This window comes from Chionomys nivalis, chromosome 20 (assembly GCF_950005125.1).
Source record: "Chionomys nivalis chromosome 20, mChiNiv1.1, whole genome shotgun sequence".
NCBI classification, from domain to species: domain Eukaryota; kingdom Metazoa; phylum Chordata; class Mammalia; order Rodentia; family Cricetidae; genus Chionomys; species Chionomys nivalis.
In genome coordinates, this window is record NC_080105.1 from 4,686,858 (window position 1) to 4,704,077 (window position 17,220).

General features: G+C 47.0%; 2 protein-coding genes across 5 annotated transcripts in view; one reads left to right on the forward strand and one right to left on the reverse strand.

The window, feature by feature from the left end:
• The window catches only part of Nwd1 (NACHT and WD repeat domain containing 1), a 131,814-nt gene that overhangs the window by 38,343 nt on the left and 76,251 nt on the right, over positions 1-17,220 (forward strand). For 3 of the 4 annotated variants that reach the window (XM_057752605.1, XM_057752609.1, XM_057752606.1), the window contains exon 10: positions 12,041-12,238. The exons of the other annotated variant lie outside the window; for it this stretch is intronic. In XM_057752605.1, coding sequence (XP_057608588.1) covers positions 12,041-12,238 — 198 coding nt within the window. The remainder of the gene's footprint in view (positions 1-12,040; positions 12,239-17,220) is intronic. 4 annotated transcript variants of the gene reach the window in all.
• Positions 14,675-15,034, reverse strand: LOC130862798 (60S ribosomal protein L36a-like). The gene has a single exon (XM_057752610.1). The coding sequence runs from the start codon at positions 15,032-15,034 to the stop codon at positions 14,714-14,716; it is 321 nt and encodes a 106-aa protein (XP_057608593.1). The 3' UTR covers positions 14,675-14,713.

A 17,220-nucleotide genomic window follows, 5' to 3' on the forward strand; every position in this document is an offset into this window, starting at 1 on the left:
CGCTGGCAAAGCTACCAGTCGTCAAACTGCTTTAGAGATCTTGAGAAGGACAAATTTTACCTGAGTTAGTGATTTACAAGACTTATTTGATTGGCTGCCTAAACAGCCACCCCAGGGACTCTCCATGATTGTTGAGAGCAGGGCGTAGGGCAGCCTCCATCTTTCGGCTGGCAGCTCAGGGCCTGCCAACTTCAGAAGATCTGTGGATTAGGAGTTTGTAGAAGACCAGCCTGCCTTGTCCTGCTCAACAAGGCAGTCGATTGCCCAGTGTCCTGTTGTCCACGGTCTGAAGAGGTTGCAGTGGTTGAGGTGAAAGGCAGGTTTGTCAGTGGCTAGCGCTGCTACTTGAGAAGCAAGCTCCAGGGGGAGGTTCTTCTGGACCCAGCCATCTTTGGAGAAACTAGGGGTTGCTTCCAGGAGCTAACCTTTCTCTCTGTTATATTTAAATACCACATTCCCCAGATCTCAGCATTTGAGGGCTGTCTGTTGGGTAGATAAGAATCATGACTTTAGTGACATTAGAGCAGGATCTGCCTGGAGAGCTGGGTCCAAGCCGACAGGCTGCGGAGGAGTGCTTTACCCAGAATCCTCCAGCTGACTTTAATTTATAGGACGAAGAGGTAAAGAAGGAAATTTGCTGTAGAAGCTTAACAGTAAAAACTGACAGTAGTGAAGACCGGCTTGCAGGAATGTCCGTTAGTTTTTGTTCATCTGAATAGATCTTTAGAACTTACAGTTTGACCACCATGTAGAATGTATGTTAAAGCAGAGTTGAATCAGACAGTATGTTGTAACCGATCTAACCACATTTTTATCATCATCTAAAAGCACATACTAGTTTAAAATATTTGAGACTTGTTATTTTTTTGTCTAGAAGGGGATACAATGAACAGACTTTGTTGGGACTGCCTAAAACAGTTTTCTTTAACAGTGAGAACATGGACACACACACGGTTGAACTTAAGTTGCACACACATATGCACACACACACATCCAGAGTTAAAACTAGCTTACATTCACACATAAAGTGAAATGAAAAGTGAGCGAGAGGAAGCCGGCCTTTTCATCTCTGACTCACACGCTGTAGCAAGCAAACAGGGCTTTTTTTTTTTTTTTTCTTTTTTAATTAAAATTTCCAACTGCTCCCCGTTTCCCATTTCCTCCCCTCCTCCCACACATTGCCCCCTCCCCCCACTCCCCTCCCCCATCCCCACTCCTCTTCTCCTCCCCCCAGTCCATTCCCCCTCCCTCTCGATACTGAAGAGCAGTCCAAATTCCCTGCCCTACAGGAAGACCAAGGTCCTCCCACTTCCATCCAGGCCCAGGAAGGTGATCAACAAAACAGGCTAAGCTCCCACAAAGCCAGTTCATGTATTAGGATCGAAACCTAGTGCCATTGTCCTTGGCTTCTCATCAGCCTTCATTGTCCGCCATGTTCAGAGAGTCCAGTTTCAACCCATGCTTATTCAGTCCCAGTCCAGCTGGCCTTGAAGAGCTCCCAATAGATCAGTTCCACTGTCACAGTGGGTGGGTGCACGCCTCGTGGTCCTGATTTCCTTGGTCATGTTCTCCCTCCTTCTGCTCCTCATTTGGACCTTAAGAGCTCAGACCATTGCTCCAATTTGGGTCTCTGTCTCTCTCTCGATCTATCGCCAGTTGAAAGTTCCTGTGCCATTCTTCTTGGCCTCTCGTCAGCTCTCATTGTCCGCCACATTCCGAGAGTCCGGTTTTATCCCATGTTTTTTCAGTAGCAGTCCAGCTGACCTTGGTGAGCTCCCAATAGATCGGCCCCACTGTCCCAGTGGTTGGGTGCACCCCTCATGGTCCTGACTTCCTTGTTCATGTTCTCTCTCCTTCTGCTCCTCATTATAACCTTGGGAGCTCAGTCCGGTGCTCCAGTGTGGGTCTCTGGCTCTATCTCCATCCATCGCTAGATGAAGGTTCTATGGCGATATGCAAGATATTCATCAGTATGATTATAGGATAGGTTCATTTCAGGTTCCCTATCCTCAGGTGCCCCAATGAACTAACTGGGGACATTGCCCTGGGCATCTGGTAGCCATTCCAAGTTCAAGTCTCTTGCCACCCCTTAGGTGGCTCCCTTACCTAAGGTATGAGTTTCCCTGCTCCCCTATCCAACCTTCCTTTATCCCCAATCACCCCGATTCCCCCATTTCCCCTCATCCTCTCCTTCACACTTTTCTCTCCCCATCACCCCTCATCCCCATCCCACCCCACCCCCAAGATTCCAATTTTTTGCCCATCAGTCATGTCTATTTCCCATAGCTGGGAGGATATCTATATGTTTTTCCTTGGGTTTACCCTCTTGTTTAGCTTCTTTAGGATCACAAATTATAGACTCAGTGGCCCCTATCCATGGCTAGAAACCAATTTTGAGTGAGTACATCCCATGTTCTTCTTTTTGGGTCTGGGTTACCTCACTAAGGATCGTATTTTCTATTTCCATCCATTTGCATGCAAAATTCGAGAAGTCATTGTTTTTTACCGCAGAGTAGTACTCTAATGTGTATATATTCCACAATTTCTTCATCCATTCTTCCATTGAAGGGCATCTAGGTTGCTTCCAGGTTCTGGCTATTACAAATAATGCTGCTATGAACATAGTTGGACAAATGCTTTTGTCATATGATAGGGCATCTCTTGGGTATATTCCCAAGAGTGGTATTGCTGGGTCCAGGGGTAGGTTGATCCCAATTTTTCTGAGAAACCGCCACACTGATTTCCAAAGTGGTTGCACAAGTTTGCAGTCCCACCAGCAATGGATGAGGGTACCCCTTTCTCCACAACCTCTCCAGCAAAGGCTATCCTTGGTGTTTTTGATTTTAGCCATTCTGACAGGTGTAAGATGATATCTCAAAGTTGTTTTGATTTGCATTTCTCTGATCGCTAAGGAGGTTGAGCATGACCTTAAGTATCTTTTGGCCATTTTAACTTCTTCTGTTGAGAATTCTCTGTTCAGTTCAGTGCCCCATTTTTTAATTGGGTTAATTATCCTTTTAAAGTCTAGTTTTTTGAGTTCTTTATATATTTTGGAGATCAGACCTTTGTCTGTTGCGGGGTTGGTGAAGATCTTCTCCCAGTCAGTAGGCTGCCTTTTTGTCTTAATGACAGTGTCCTTTGCTTTACAGAAGCTTCTCAGTTTCAGGAGGTCCCATTTATTCAATGTTGCCCTTAATGTCTGTGCTGCTGGGGTTATACATAGGAAGCGATCTCCAGTGCCCATATGTTGTAGGGTACTTCGCATTTTCTCTTCTATCAGGTTCAGTGTGTTCAGATTGATATTGAGGTCTTTGATCCATTTGGACTTGAGTTTTGTGCATGGTGATAGATATGGGTCTATTTTCATTCTTCTACAGGTTGACATCCAATTGTGCCAGCACCATTTGTTGAAGATGCTTTCTTTCTTCCATTGTATACTTTTAGCTCCTTTATCAAAAATCAGTTGTTCATAGGTTTGTGGGTTAAAATCCGGGTCTTCTATACGATTCCATTGGTCGACTTCTCTGTTTTTATGCCAGTACCACGCTGTTTTCATTACTGTAGCTCTGTAATAGAGTTTGAAGTCAGGGATGGTAATGCCTCCAGAAGTTCCTTTATTGTATAAGATTGTTTTGGCTATCCTGGGTTTTTTGTTTCTCCATATAAAGTTGATTATTGTCCTTTCAAGATCTGTGAAGAATTTTGATGGGATTTTAATGGGGATTGCATTGAATCTATAAATTGCCCTTGGTAGAATTGCCATTTTTACTATGTTGATTCTCCCAATCCAAGAGCAAGGGAGATTCTTCCATTTTCTGGTATCCTCTTCAATTTCTTTCTTCAATGCCTTAAAGTTTTTGTCAAATAGATCTTTCACTTCCTTGGTTAGAGTTACCCCAAGATATTTTATGCTGTTTGTGGCTATCATGAAAGGTGATGATTCTCTTATTTCTCTCTCTGCTTCCAGATCCTTTGTGTATAAGAGGGCGACTGATTTTTTGGAGTTGATCTTGTATCCTGCCACATTACTAAAGGCGTTTATCAGCTGTAGGAGTTCTTTGGATGAGTTTTTGGGGTCGCTCATGTACACTATCATATCATCTGCAAATAATGCAAGTTTAACTTCTTCCTTTCCAATTTGAATCCCCTTTATCCCCTTATGTTGTCTTATTGCTATTGCTAAAACTTCGAGAACTATATTGAAGAGGTATGGAGAGAGTGGACAGCCTTGGCGTGTTCCTGATTTTAGTGGAATGGCTTTAAGTTTCTCTCCATTTAATTTGATATTAGCTGTCGGCTTGCTGTATATAGCTTTAATTATATTTAGGTATGACCCTTGTATCCCTAATCTCTCTAAGACTTTTATCATAAAGGGATGTTGAATTTTGTCAAATGCTTTTTCAGCATCTAATGAAACGATCATATGGTTTTTTTCTTTCAGTTTATTTATATGATGGATTACATTGATAGATTTGCGTATGTTAAACCAGCCCTGCATCTCTGGTATGAAGCCTACTTGATCATAATGGATAATTTTTCTACTGTGTTCTTGGATTCGGTTTGCCAGAATTTTGTTGAGGATTTTTGCGTCGATGTTCATGAGTGAGATTGGCCTGTAATTCTCTTTCTTGGTTGGGTCTTTGTGTGGTTTTGGTATCAGAGTTACTGTAGCTTCATAAAAGGAATTTGGCAATGACTCTTCTGTTTCTATATTGTGAAATACATTAAGGAGAATAGGTATTAGGTCTTCTTGGAAGTTCTGGTAGAATTCCGCATTGAAACCATCTGGTCCTGGACTTTTTTTGGAAGGGAGGTTTTTGATAACAGCTTCTAATTCTTCACGACTAACAGGTCTATTTAGGTTGTTCACCTGGTCCTGGTTTAACTTTGGTAAATGGTATTTATCTAAAAAAGTGTCCATTTCTTTTACATTTTCCAGTTTTGTGGCATACAGGCTTTTGTAGTAAGATCTAATGATTCTCTGAATTTCCTCTGTGTCTGTGGTTATGTCTCCCTTTTCATTTCTGATCTTATTAATTTGCAAATTCTCTCTCTGCCGTTTGATTAGTTTGGATAGGGGTTTATCAATCTTGTTGATTTTCTCCAGGAACCAGCTTTTTGATTCATTGATTCTTTCAATTGTTTTCTGTGTTTCTATTTTGTTGATTTCAGCCCTCAGTTTGATTATTTCCAGTCTTCTACCCCTTCTAGGTGAGTCTGCTTCTTTTTTTTCTAGAGCTTTCAGGTGGGCTGTTAAGTCTCCAATGTGTGCTTTCTCTGTTTTCTTTAAGTGGGCAGTTAGTGCTATGAACTTTCCTCTCAGAACTGCTTTCATAGTGTCCCATAGGTTTGAGTATGTTGTTTCTTTATTTTCATTGTCTTCAAGGAAGAGTTTAATTTCTTTCTTTATTTCTTCCTTAATCCAGGTATGGTTCAGTAGTTGACTATTCAGTTTCCATGAGTTTGTAGGCTTTCTGGGGGTAGCATTGTTGCTGAATTCTAGCTTTAATCCATGGTGATCTGATAAGATACAGGTGGTTATTAATATTTTTTTGTAACTGTGGATGTTTGCTTTGTTACCGAGTATGTGGTCGATTTTTGAGAAGGTTCCATGAGCTGCAGAGAAGAAGGTATATTCTTTCCTATTTGGGTGGAATATTCTATAGATGTCTGTTAAGTCCATTTGATTCATTACCTCCATTAATTCTCTTATTTCTCTGTTAGGTTTCTGTCTACTTGACCTGTCCATTGGTGAGAGAGGAGTATTAAAGTCTCCTACTATTAATGTGTGTGGTTTGATGGCTGCCTTGAGTTTTAACAATGTTTCTTTTACGTACGTGGGTGCTTTTATATTAGGGGCATAGATATTCAGGATTGAGACTTCATCCTGATGAATTGTTCCTGTTATGAGTAGAAAATGTCCCTCTCCATCTCTCCTGATTGATTTAAGTTTGAAGTCAACTTTGTTAGAAATTAGTATGGCCACCCCTGCTTGTTTCTTAGGTCCATTTACTTGATAAGCCTTATCCCAACCCTTTACTCTGAGTAAGTGCCTGTCTTTGTGGTTGAGGTGTGTTTCTTGTAAACAGCAGAATGTTGGATCCTGTTTTCATATCCAATCTCTTAGTCTGTGCCTTTTTATAGGAGAGTTGAGTCCATTGACATTAAGTGATATTAATGACCAGTGGTTGTTAACTCCGGTCATTTTTTAAGTTGTAAATTTTGTGTGTTCCCCTTCTTTGTGTTGCGCTGGTGAAGGGTCTCTAGTTGTCTGAGATATTGTGGTCATTGTTGGACTCCTTGGTTAGTGATTTTCCTTCTATTACTTTCTGTAAGGCTGGATTTGTGGCTACGTATTGTTTAAATTTGTTTTTATCCTGGAAAATTTTGTTTTCTCCATTTATAGTGAACGAAAGCTTGGCTGGGTATAGTAGTCTGGGTTTGCATCCATGGTCTCTTAGTTTCTGCAGTACATCTATACAGGACCTTCTGGCTTTCATGGTTTCCATAGAGAAGTCAGGTGTAAGTCTGATAGGTTTACCTTTATAAGTAACTTGGCCTTTTTCCTTTGCTGCTCTTAGTATTCTTTCTTTATTCTGTATGCTTTGTGTTTTGATTATTATATGGCGAGAGGATGTTTTTTTTTGATCCAGCCTATTCGGTGTTCTGTATGCTTCTTGAACCTTCATAGGTATATCTTTCTTTAGGTTGGGAAAGTTTTCTTCTATAATTTTATTAAATATATTTTCTGGACCGTTGAGCTGCGCTTCTTCTCCTTCTTCTATTCCTATTATTCTTAGGTTTGGTCTTTTTATTGTGTCCCATATTTCCTGAATGTTTTGTGATGAGAATTTGTTGGCCTTGCTGTTTTCTTTGATCAGCGTGTTTATTTTCTCTATGGTATCTTCAGAATCTGAGATTTTTTTCTTCTATCTCTTGTATTCTGTTGGTTATGCTTGCTTCTGTAGTCTCTATTCATTTACCTAGATTTTCCCTGTCCAGCTGGCCTTCTGTTTGTGTTTTCTTCTTTGCCTCCATTTCAGTTTTTAAGTCTTGTACTGTTTCCATTATCTGTTTGATTGTTTTTCCTTGGTTTCCTAGGGTATCATTCACTGATTTACTCAATTCTTCAAACTTTCTGTTATACTTCTCATCCATTTCTATAAGGGCATTTTTTACATGTTGTTTAAGGGCGTCAATCACTTTCATAAAGTCAATTTTATCTACCTCTTCATGATTAAGGTGTTCATGTCCACCTGTTGGGAGGTCGCTGGGTTCTGGTGGTTTCATATAGTTTTTCAGATTGTTAGGTGAATTCTTGCATTGGCGCCTGCCCATCTCTTTCTCCGAATGCTCCCCTCTGGATGTTCTTTTACCGGATCAGGTCTCCTTGCCTACTGATGTACCTTCCCAGTGATGGCTCTCTGCAGTGCTAGCTCTCCTGGTGTTCTAGTGATGTCTCTCCTTGCTTGTTGCAGGCAGGCCAGTGAAACAAAGGAAGTCTCGCCTGCCTACTTGCCCTGAGGATTTGCCCCCAGCGCCAGACAGACTGAGCTGGATGGTGTTATGTGCCCAAAGAGGAAAGGGGGCAGAAGGAAGAAGGGTTCTGGATGCAAGCTGGGTTGGACAAGAAGAGAGAGGCAGTATGCGGGGTATAGAGCCCCTGCAGGGAGCCCAGGGAGTATAGGGAGGGGGATGAGGAACTTCAGAGTTCCCTTTCCAGGGCTGCTTCCGCTGCCGCTGGTCACAAACTCACCGCATTGCTGTCTCTCCTGGTGCCGAGATCAGATCTCCGTGCAGGTTGGGTAGTTCGTAAACAAAGCGCCTACCTTGGTTGGTGCAGGCGGGCCAGTGAGACAAAGGAGGTCTCGCCTGCCTGCTTGCCCTGAGGATTTGCCCCCAGCGCCAGACAGACTGAGCTGGATGGTGTTATGTGCCCAAAGAGGAAAGGGGACCGAAGGAAGAAGGGTTCTGGATGCAAGCTGGGTGGGACAAGAAGAGAGAGGCAGTATGGGGGGGTAGAGCCCCTGCAGGGAGCCCGGGGAGTATAGGGAGGGGGATGAGGAACTTCAGAGTTCCCTGTCCAGGGCTGCTTCCGCCACCGCTGGTCACAAACTCACCGCACTGCTTTCTCTCCTGGTGCCGAGATCAGATCTCCTTGCAGGTTGGGTAGTTCGTAAACAAAGCGCCTACCTTGGTTGGTGCAGGCGGGCCAGTGAAGCAAAGGAGGTCTCGCCTGCCTGCTTGCCCTGAGGATTTGCCCCCAGCGCCAGACAGACTGAGCTGGATGGTGTTATGTGCCCAAAGAGGGCAAACAGGGCTTTTAAAGAGAGAGAGAAGCTAGACATTCGCAGGTCTTTGGAACAAAGAAAACTGGAGAATCAAAGCCGCCAGTGAACAAGAAAGCAGACTCATTGCAGGTGGGAGGGAGGGAACCGATCTACTGTAGGTGGGGTCCCTGCGTGAAACGAACACCTTAGCGGGCCCTACCAAAGCACACCATCACGCAAACACACCAATGTAACCAAGTCGGTGTAAGGGTAAGTTTTAAAAGCATAGGTTCCCAAGGGGCAGGACCAAGGTGTGCCTCTGTGCTAACACTGTCCATGTGAGCTGTCCACTGTAGTCTTGGGGCTCACAGGGGAGGAACAAAGGAAAGCGGAGCTGCCCTGGTGCAGCACAGTCTGGTTGATCATTGTCTCAGGTCCGTTCTGCGGGATCCTGTTGGCACCAGAGCAGCCAAATGCCACAGGGCATTGTGTTCTTGCAACTTGAGGTAACCCAGGGAGTTGGTGACCCAAAGCAAGAATAGATCAGAAGAGTGAAAATGGAGTTGGAGGTGCAGGCCTGTCATCCCAACCTCAGGAAGTGGAGGAAGAAAATCGGGAGTTCAAGGTCAGCCTCAGCTGTGATCCTGTGCCAAAAGGAAAAAAAGGGAAGAGAAAGAGAAGAAGGAGAAGAAGAGGAAGACGTAGGTCCTGGGACATGGCAGAGCTAGGACAGTGTTGCTACACAATCCTGAGGACCTGAGTTCAGAGCCCTAGCCCCACTTCAAAGCTCGGCATAGCAGCCAGCACCAGAGTTAGGGTTCAGTCAGGAGGATCCCAGACTGGCTGGTTATGTGAGCTCAGGTTCAGTGAGAGATCTAACCTAAAAAGAATGGAGAGGCCACCTCCGTGGCTCAGCAGATAAAGACACGTGCTGCCAACGCTGCCAACCTGAGTTCAGTCCTGCGAACTAAATGCTGGGAGGAGTAAGGGGATTTCCCACAGGTCCTCTGACCCCCACAGTGCACCAGGGTATATGTGTATCTGTGTAGATACACACACACACACACACACACACACAAAGAGTAAATGAAATGAAATTTAAAGAGTTAAAATGTCAAACAATTCAAAGAAAAGGTGGGTGGTTTTTGTTTTTGGTTTTTCAAGTCAAGGTCTTTCTGTGTAGCCCTGGCTGTCCTGGAACTCACCAGGCTAGCCTCAAACTCAGAGATCTGCTCCCTCTGCCTCTGTCATGCTGGGATTAAAAAAGATTCAGTTTTTGAAAGTATTTGATTTTAAAGTTTGGCAAGCCACACCTCTGGTGGGCATGTGGGGTGTGTCTGATGGGTGTGGGAGTTTCTGGTGGTGTGGGGGTGTGTCTGATGGACGTGTTGGGTGTGTCTGATGGGTGTGGGGGTTTCTGGTGGTGTGGGGGTGTGTCTGATGGACATGTTGGGTGTGTCTGATGGGTGTGTGGGGTGTGTCTGATAGGTGTGTGGGGTGTGTCTGGTGGGCATGTGAGGTGTGTCTGATGGGTGTGGGGGTGTCTGTAGTGTGTGGGTGTGTCTGATGGGTGTGGAGGGTGTCTGATGGAAGTGTGGGTATGTCTGATGGGTGTGGGGTGTGTCTGATGGGTGTGTGGGGTGTCTGATGGGTGTGGGGGTGTGTCTGATGGGTGTGTGGGGTGTCTGATGCGTGTGGAAGTGTGTCTGGTGGGTGTGTGGGGTGTCTGATGCGTGTGGAAGTGTGTCTGGTGGGTGTGTGGGGTGTCTGATGGGTGTGTGGGTGTGTCTGATGGGTGTGTGGGGTGTCTGATGCGTGTGGAAGTGTGTCTGGTGCGTGTGTGGGGTGTCTGATGGGTGTGGGGGGTGTGTCTGATGGGTGTGTGGGGTGTCTGGTGGGTGTGGGGTGTCTGGATGGGTATGTGGAGTGTCTTCGATGGCCATGGAGCTCCAGGGATCCGCTTGTCTCTGTCTCCCCAGTTATGGTGCAAACCAGCTGGCTGGGCTTTTGCAGGGTGCTGGGGTCAAACTTAAACTCCGCCAGTCAGCACTGCCGCCTGCTTAGACACTCTCTCCATAGCTGCGGAACCGTCACCACCCTCCTTGCTTGCTATGGCTGGTCCCTATGTCACCCTCATTCCCATCGGCCTCCCTAAGTCCTGATTCCTCCTCTTGGGGCTGCTTCCTGGATTTAAGAACCTGAAGGCTCTACAAGCTTCCTGAAAATTGTTTGAGGTAGAGTTTCATGAGCCCCAGGCCCAGGGCTTTGTGCATGCTGGGGGAGCGCTCTACCTGCTGAACCACCCCAACACACATACACACACACACAGAGGCACGCACACATGCACAGAGTCAGCAAGAGCTTTGCAAAAGCGCCTTCCTTTACAACCCCTGGTTCCCCCAGAAGGTGGGAGGTGGTGAGAAATATCACCACCAGAGGGCGCCACGGCATCGTGTGTTCCCAGAGCATTTCCGTCGCTGCTCGGAGATGCCCTGTAGGGAGAGGATTCTGAAGCGGCTGCCCCAGACGCCAGTGTGGCTTTCATGAAGTCGTTTCTGAGCCTCCATTTTTATTTTTCTGTGTGTGTGGGTGTCCGTGCGGGTAGAGTAGTTGGATCCCTGTAGCTTGAGTTACAGGTGAGCCGCCTGACTGTGGGTGCATGTTCAAAACCTCGGAGAATTCTCTCCAGCCCCTCCTTTTCAAAAATGTTCTGTTTGCATGTGCCCTCTTGATTAGCTACTACTCGTGTGTGGGAAGTCAGAGGACAGCCTGAGGGGGCTGGCTCTCCTGGGTCCAGGATATTGAACTCAGGTCACGAGGCCCGAAAGCAAGCACATTATCCCTGCTAGTCTCTAACCTCCGTCCTTTTTCAGTCAGGGGGGTGCTATCCAGCTGAGTGAACAGAAGTGCCCACGGGGTGTCTGTGCTGTGTGTGCATCTATAGCCAAGCAGATGCCATGCTTGTCCTTGGCAAGCTAAAGTGTAGGGCAGGGGGCTGAGGCCTGCCAAATGGGTTCAAGACACAAGGTCAAACAGCAGTCTGGGCGGTAGAACTGGACGGGAATCAGGAATGGATTTGGCAGAGGGGTGCAGCATTTGAAAACTGGGCACAGTTCACCCGTCTACTGAACCTCCTGTTGTTCTCATTGCTCTTTCATCTGTCTGTCTATCTTCCCTCCACACTTTACCAATCCGCCCATCCATCCGTCAGTCTGCCCATCCACCCGTCAATCTGCCCATCCATCCATCCATCCATCCATCCATCCATCCATCCATCCATCAGCCTCCCACCCTCACATCCGTCCATCTTCCCACCCACCCTCCACCTTTCCATCCATCTTTGGATCCATCCACCCACACACTCCCATCAGTCTGACATCCTTCTGCACTCTACCCACTCACCCATGCACCTGGGTCTCAGCTATTTGGGGAGCTGCAGCGAGAGACTCTCTCGAGCCCAGAAGTCAAGACTGATCTGGGCAATAATGAAACGAGTTAGTTAATTAACTCATTGATGGAGAAGTGCCTCTGGAGGAGAATGACTGGCTTGAAGAAGGGCTCAGGAAGCGCGCCAGACAGAGGGAACATGGTGAGCGGAACCTGGTCAGACAGAGGCTGGCAGCTATTCTGTGCCCAGGAGGTGGGAGATGGAGGGATAAGAAAGTGAAGCAGAAGGGGTTAGAGGGCCTGGGGCTTCTCTTCTGCAGGCCTTGGGGTTCATGGGCGTGGAGAGGTTCAGCCAGGCGGTGACACACCCCTTTTTGTTACAGAGAATAGTGTCCTATACACCGAGCTCCTGGCCAGGCTCCTTTTCTTTGCTACGTCGTATCCAGCAATGATCGGGCAGCTGTGCCAACAAGCACAGAGCTGGTTCCGTGCCTGCCCACACCCAATGCTGGTGCCCTTGGCAGGATTTCTACAGCCACCTGGGGGAAGACTTCGAGCCACTCTCACTGGATGTCACAAAGGTGAGTGTCCCCAACATCACAAAAACACACACCAGCTCTCTGTGTACCCAGGGGAGCAGATGCCAGATATTTGGGACTGCTCTCTGGGGCTCCACTTTGCCAGACAGGAGGCCCCAAGGTACCATGGGGGCCTTCTCTTGCTATCTTGTGCCGGCCTTCTCCGTCCCTGGGGATTGTGGATGACTGCTGTAAATACTGCTAATGAGCCTGGAGCCGGCAGATGCTTCTTAGGTTTTGTCCCAGAGAGCTGCTGGCTAGAGTCTCACAAACTGGAGGTCCATGCCAGGCAGTCTGCAAGTGTAGTGTGAGCTGACTACCCTGCCAGGGTGACAGGGACTCGCTCAGGCTTGGCCACGCCTTGTCATCATGCCTCACGCACCCACTGTCCACACACCTGTGCACACACAATCCACTCATCCACCAACCCCCCCCACCATTCTTCCATCCAGTATCCACCCTGCTACCTTACATCTATCTATCTATCTATCTATCTATCTATCTATCTATCTATCTATCTATCTATCTATCCATTTTTAAGATTTCTTTTCTTAGGCTGCGTGATGGTGGTGGCACACACCTTCAATCCAGCACTTGGGAGGCAGAGGCAGGCAGACGCTTTTCTTTTATAAAAATTGATCTCTGTGTGTGTGTGTGTGCGTGTGTGTGCATGTGTGCGTGTGTGCATGTGTGTTTGTGTGTGTGCACACGTGTGTGTGTGCGTCTGTGTGTTACGTATGTCTGGGGAGGAGGCCATTGGAGCCCCTGGAGCTGTGACTCGCCTGATGTGGGTGCTGGGAACTAAACCCAGGTCCTCAGGAAGATCAGGTGACACGGCACTCTCTACCCAGGTCCTCAGGAAGATCAGGTGACACGGCACTCTCTGAGGCCCCTGTGTCCCCCACCATCACTGTCCTCACCCCCACATTTCCCTCACCTGGATACCCCCACCCATACTCGCTCCTCCCTTGGGCTGCTCACAGTCACTTACAACTCACCCTGTAACTCTGGCCTGAGTCGGCACACGTGGAGAGCCTCACCCTCCACTTCCCCGCAAGCCTCCTCCTCCTTCTCAGCCTTTGTGAGGCCCACAGGCAGTTGCAGTCCAGCGGGGCTCCAGGCTCCAGTTCCCATCATCCCCGTCCCCAGGCAGCTTCTCTCCACAATGGAGAATGCTAAGGCTCAGAGGCACAGAGAGAAAATGACGCTGGTGAGAGTGGCTGTGCTTGTTAGGAGGATCCAGGCGGAGTGGGTGGATAGGAGCCCACACGGCAGCTTCAACAGACAGCCCCGTTTGCTAGCTGGAGCATCCCTAGGGTGGCAGGGAAGAGGACTCGTTGATTGGCTGCTGCAGCCCTTACTGTCAGGGTGACATTCCTGTCAGTGAGGAGGGGGCTGGTCGGCCTCTGCCTATTAGAGGCACCCCCAGAAAAACTTGTTTCTACTCTAATGTAGAAACACTAGCACGAGGACTGGGGTGTGGTGAGGGACGTCTCCCTGCAGGATGTAGCAACCCTACTCTTCTCCTTGAGGAGTCTTTACAGCTGAGCTCTGATCTCTTCCCCTAAGGAAACGTCCTAGCAGATCTCTCCATTTCTTTTTCTGCTCTCTTCAGCTCTGGCCCAAGATGTTTCTTCTGTTTTATTCTGCTAAAGCGGAAGCCCCCTTAGAAATGTAGCAATGTCCTCTGGCTTCAGTGAAAATTTACTTTTTCTGCTCAACTCCCAAGGGAGTTTCCCAGCAGATTTAACTGTTTCTTCTGTTTGTTTTGTTTTGTTTTTGTTTGTTTGTTTTTTGGGTTTTTTGTTCATCCCACCCCCAAGGAAATGTCTCAGCAAAGATTCTTTTGCTCCATGCCTGAGAAAGAAGATCATCCAAAACTCTTTTAAGAAAGAAATTTATTTGGGAAGGAGGAGTCTGCCAGGGTGGTTCCTCTGCATACAGCTGAACAGGCAGAGGGGCTTTTGTATAGGGCTTCTTAGGGGTAGAGTTTTCCCAGGGAAAAGATTTTCTGCTCAGAGAGTGGTTAGTTTTCCTGCTCAGGGATTGGTTGGTTTTGTTGGTCAAGGGCAGAGTTGGCTCTGGTTTCAGGGTCAAACTGTATTTCTTTCACTGGTCCTTTTTTACCTTTTGGTTCTGCTTTCAAGGCTAAGGCATATTTCTTTTACTGGCTCTGGTTCTATAGCCAAAGTGTATTTCTTTGGCTCTGATTTCATGTCTAAAATGTTTCTTTCACCAGCTCATGTTTCAGATCCAGGGTGGGTTTCTTTCAAGCTTTGGGTTTAGGGTCAGTGTGCTAGATTTTGTGCTCAGGGACTGGTTGGTTTTTCTGTTCAGGGATTGGCTGGTCTCATGTTTAGTTGGTCAGAGGCAGAGTTGGCTCTGGTTTCAGGGTCAAACTGTATTTCTTTCACTGCCCCCCCCCTTTTTTTTTTGAGTGAAAGCTCATGATTTTATTGTCTTCATAACAAGGTCAGCTTAGAACTGGATCACTTGGCCCTTTCTCTTCTTATCACCACCCAGTTCAAAATGCTTGCATCTCTTAACAGCCAGCATCCTCTTAGATCTGCAGTTGGGCTCCACACATTCCAGTCTCAGCACAATCTTCTTTGTAGTTTTCGCCTTTTTGCGGAAAATAGGCTTAGTCTGCCCACCATAGCCACTCTGTTTCCTGTCATAACGCCGCTTTCCCTGGGCATACAAAGAATCTTTGCCCTTCTTGCACTGGGTCACTTTGTGGGGTTGGTGCTTGCCACATTTCTTGCAGAATGTCCGGCAGGTCTTAGGAACGTTCACCATGTTGGCGAGTGCGATATCGGCACAGAAAGAAAGAGGGCCCTTTTTTTTTTTTTTTTTTTTTTTTTTTTTTTTTTTTTAGCTTTTTGGCTCTGGTTTTAGGGGATGGTATATTTCCTTCACTGGCTCTGGTTCCAGGGCCAAAGTGTATTTCTTTGGTTCTGGGTTCAGAGTCAGGGTGTGTTTTTTAGGTCCTGAGTTCAGGATTAAGGTGTTTCTTTCACTGGCTTGGGTTTCAAATCCAGGGTGTGTTTCTTTCACCAGCTCTGGTTTCAGGGCCAGGGTGGGTTTCTGATATCCAGGGTGAACATGGATATAATCTCTGTCTCTGTCTGTCTTAGTCTCTCTGTCGGTCTCTGTCTCTGTCTCACTCTGCTCTGAGGATTGTGTAGGTAACTACATATGCTCATATAAAAACACATGAATTTAGGGACCTTCTTACTTAATAAAGAACAAAAAATGGCTATGGGTACAGCCACAGATGAATCAGTGATGCTGTGATGGATTAGTGATGTCTGCCATGACACAGGCAGGGGAGGTTACTACTGAGAGGTGTGTTCCTATCATGTCTGGGACAGGGAAGCAACTGTGTTTTCTGTACTTCTGCTTGTCTGTTAGGGGATGAGGAGGCTTTGCCCCACTCTGGGCTTCTGTTTCCTTTTTGTTAGAGTGGGAAAAAATGTGAGTTAATGATTAAGAGAAAACAAAAAAGTAAAATATGTGTCTGTTATAGCTGGGCCAATTGTGACTTAACAGCCTCCAACAACCAACCACTTTACGTCTTGGGAAACAGAGGCATGTAGTAGGAACAGAACCCACTTAAGGGCGTTCCAAAAAGTCTGGATTTTCCATGTCTAAGTTGGCTTCTCTTTTTTTAAAAAAAAAAAAAACTTCATTAATTTTATTTTTATGTGAATGAGTGTTTTGCCTGCATGTGTGTCTGTGGGCCCTTGAGATGGAGCACCAGCTGGACCCACAGCTTACCAATACAGCTATTAGCCAGCTTGCTCTAGAGACCTCAGCTCTGCCGAATTTACATAGGCTCTGGGGATTCGAACCCTGGTCCTCAAGCACAGCTGCAAGTGCTTCATCCACTGAGCCATCCCTCCAGGCATAGACTGGTGTTATTTAAGCCATGACAAGCTCAATAGAGGTCTGAGTCTCAGTAGTTTACCCTGAGACAATACCTGGTTTCGAGAAAGACCACAAACTGAGACTACCCAGGCAACACCCAGTAACAGACCATCCAAAGGAAATTCCTAATGTTCCAACTGTTGTAGACGGGATCACCTGCCAGCACACACTCACGAGGACACCCCACACCCTGCTTATGTAACTTTTCTGGTTTTTGCCTTTAAATAGTGCCGTCTAGAAGGGCGGGGTCCTCCTCTGCTGCTGTGTTGATGAGGTCCCTGCCGGCTTGTAACAGGTGCCCAATAAACCTTGCTTTTGCATTTTGGTGAGTTGGCATCCCAGGTGGTCTTTTGGGGTCCCCACGGACTGGGAATAACATGTGGGGGCTCTCTGGGATCCTCCAGGCCCACAGTTTTAAAAATGCTGCAAGATCCCCGGCGGTTCCCAAGTGTTGGCTCGTCCCAGGCGGGTTGGTCCCAAGCAGTGGATCCCTGACCAGGAGAGCCCCCTGTCCAGGCGGGGTCCAGCCATGTAGCACTGGGCTGGTGCCTGGCTCCAAGAGAGTCCCTGGGAGGTGCAGTTTCCCAGAGGTGAGCGGCTGAGCAGGTGGTGGGTAGAAGGCACATAGACAGGCACATGGTACAGAATAGAATTGGATATTTATTACTTAGAGGAGAGAGGAAGAAAGAGAAGAAGAGGAGAGAGACAGAGAAGGGCCCAAGGGGGGGAGAGAGAGAGAGAGAGAGAGAGAGAGAGAGAGAGAGAGAGAGAGAGAGCCAAGAGAGGACCATGAGAATCTAAGATGGTGGGGGGTGCAGGGGTCACCAGGAGTGGACATGGCTTGTCTCTTAAAGAGATGAAAACCATAACATTCCCAGCTCTTTTTTATAATAAAAAGCAGGAGATTCGACACCACAGTTTGACGGAATTGGGGCGGCGAATTCTCAAAACTGCTTCCAGCTTATTTGTGGGCGTCATCTTTGGGGGGGAACCTGAGAAGGCTGGGTGCTGGCCACATCCTGGCATAGCTGTTCTCTTTGCTCCCAACCGGCATC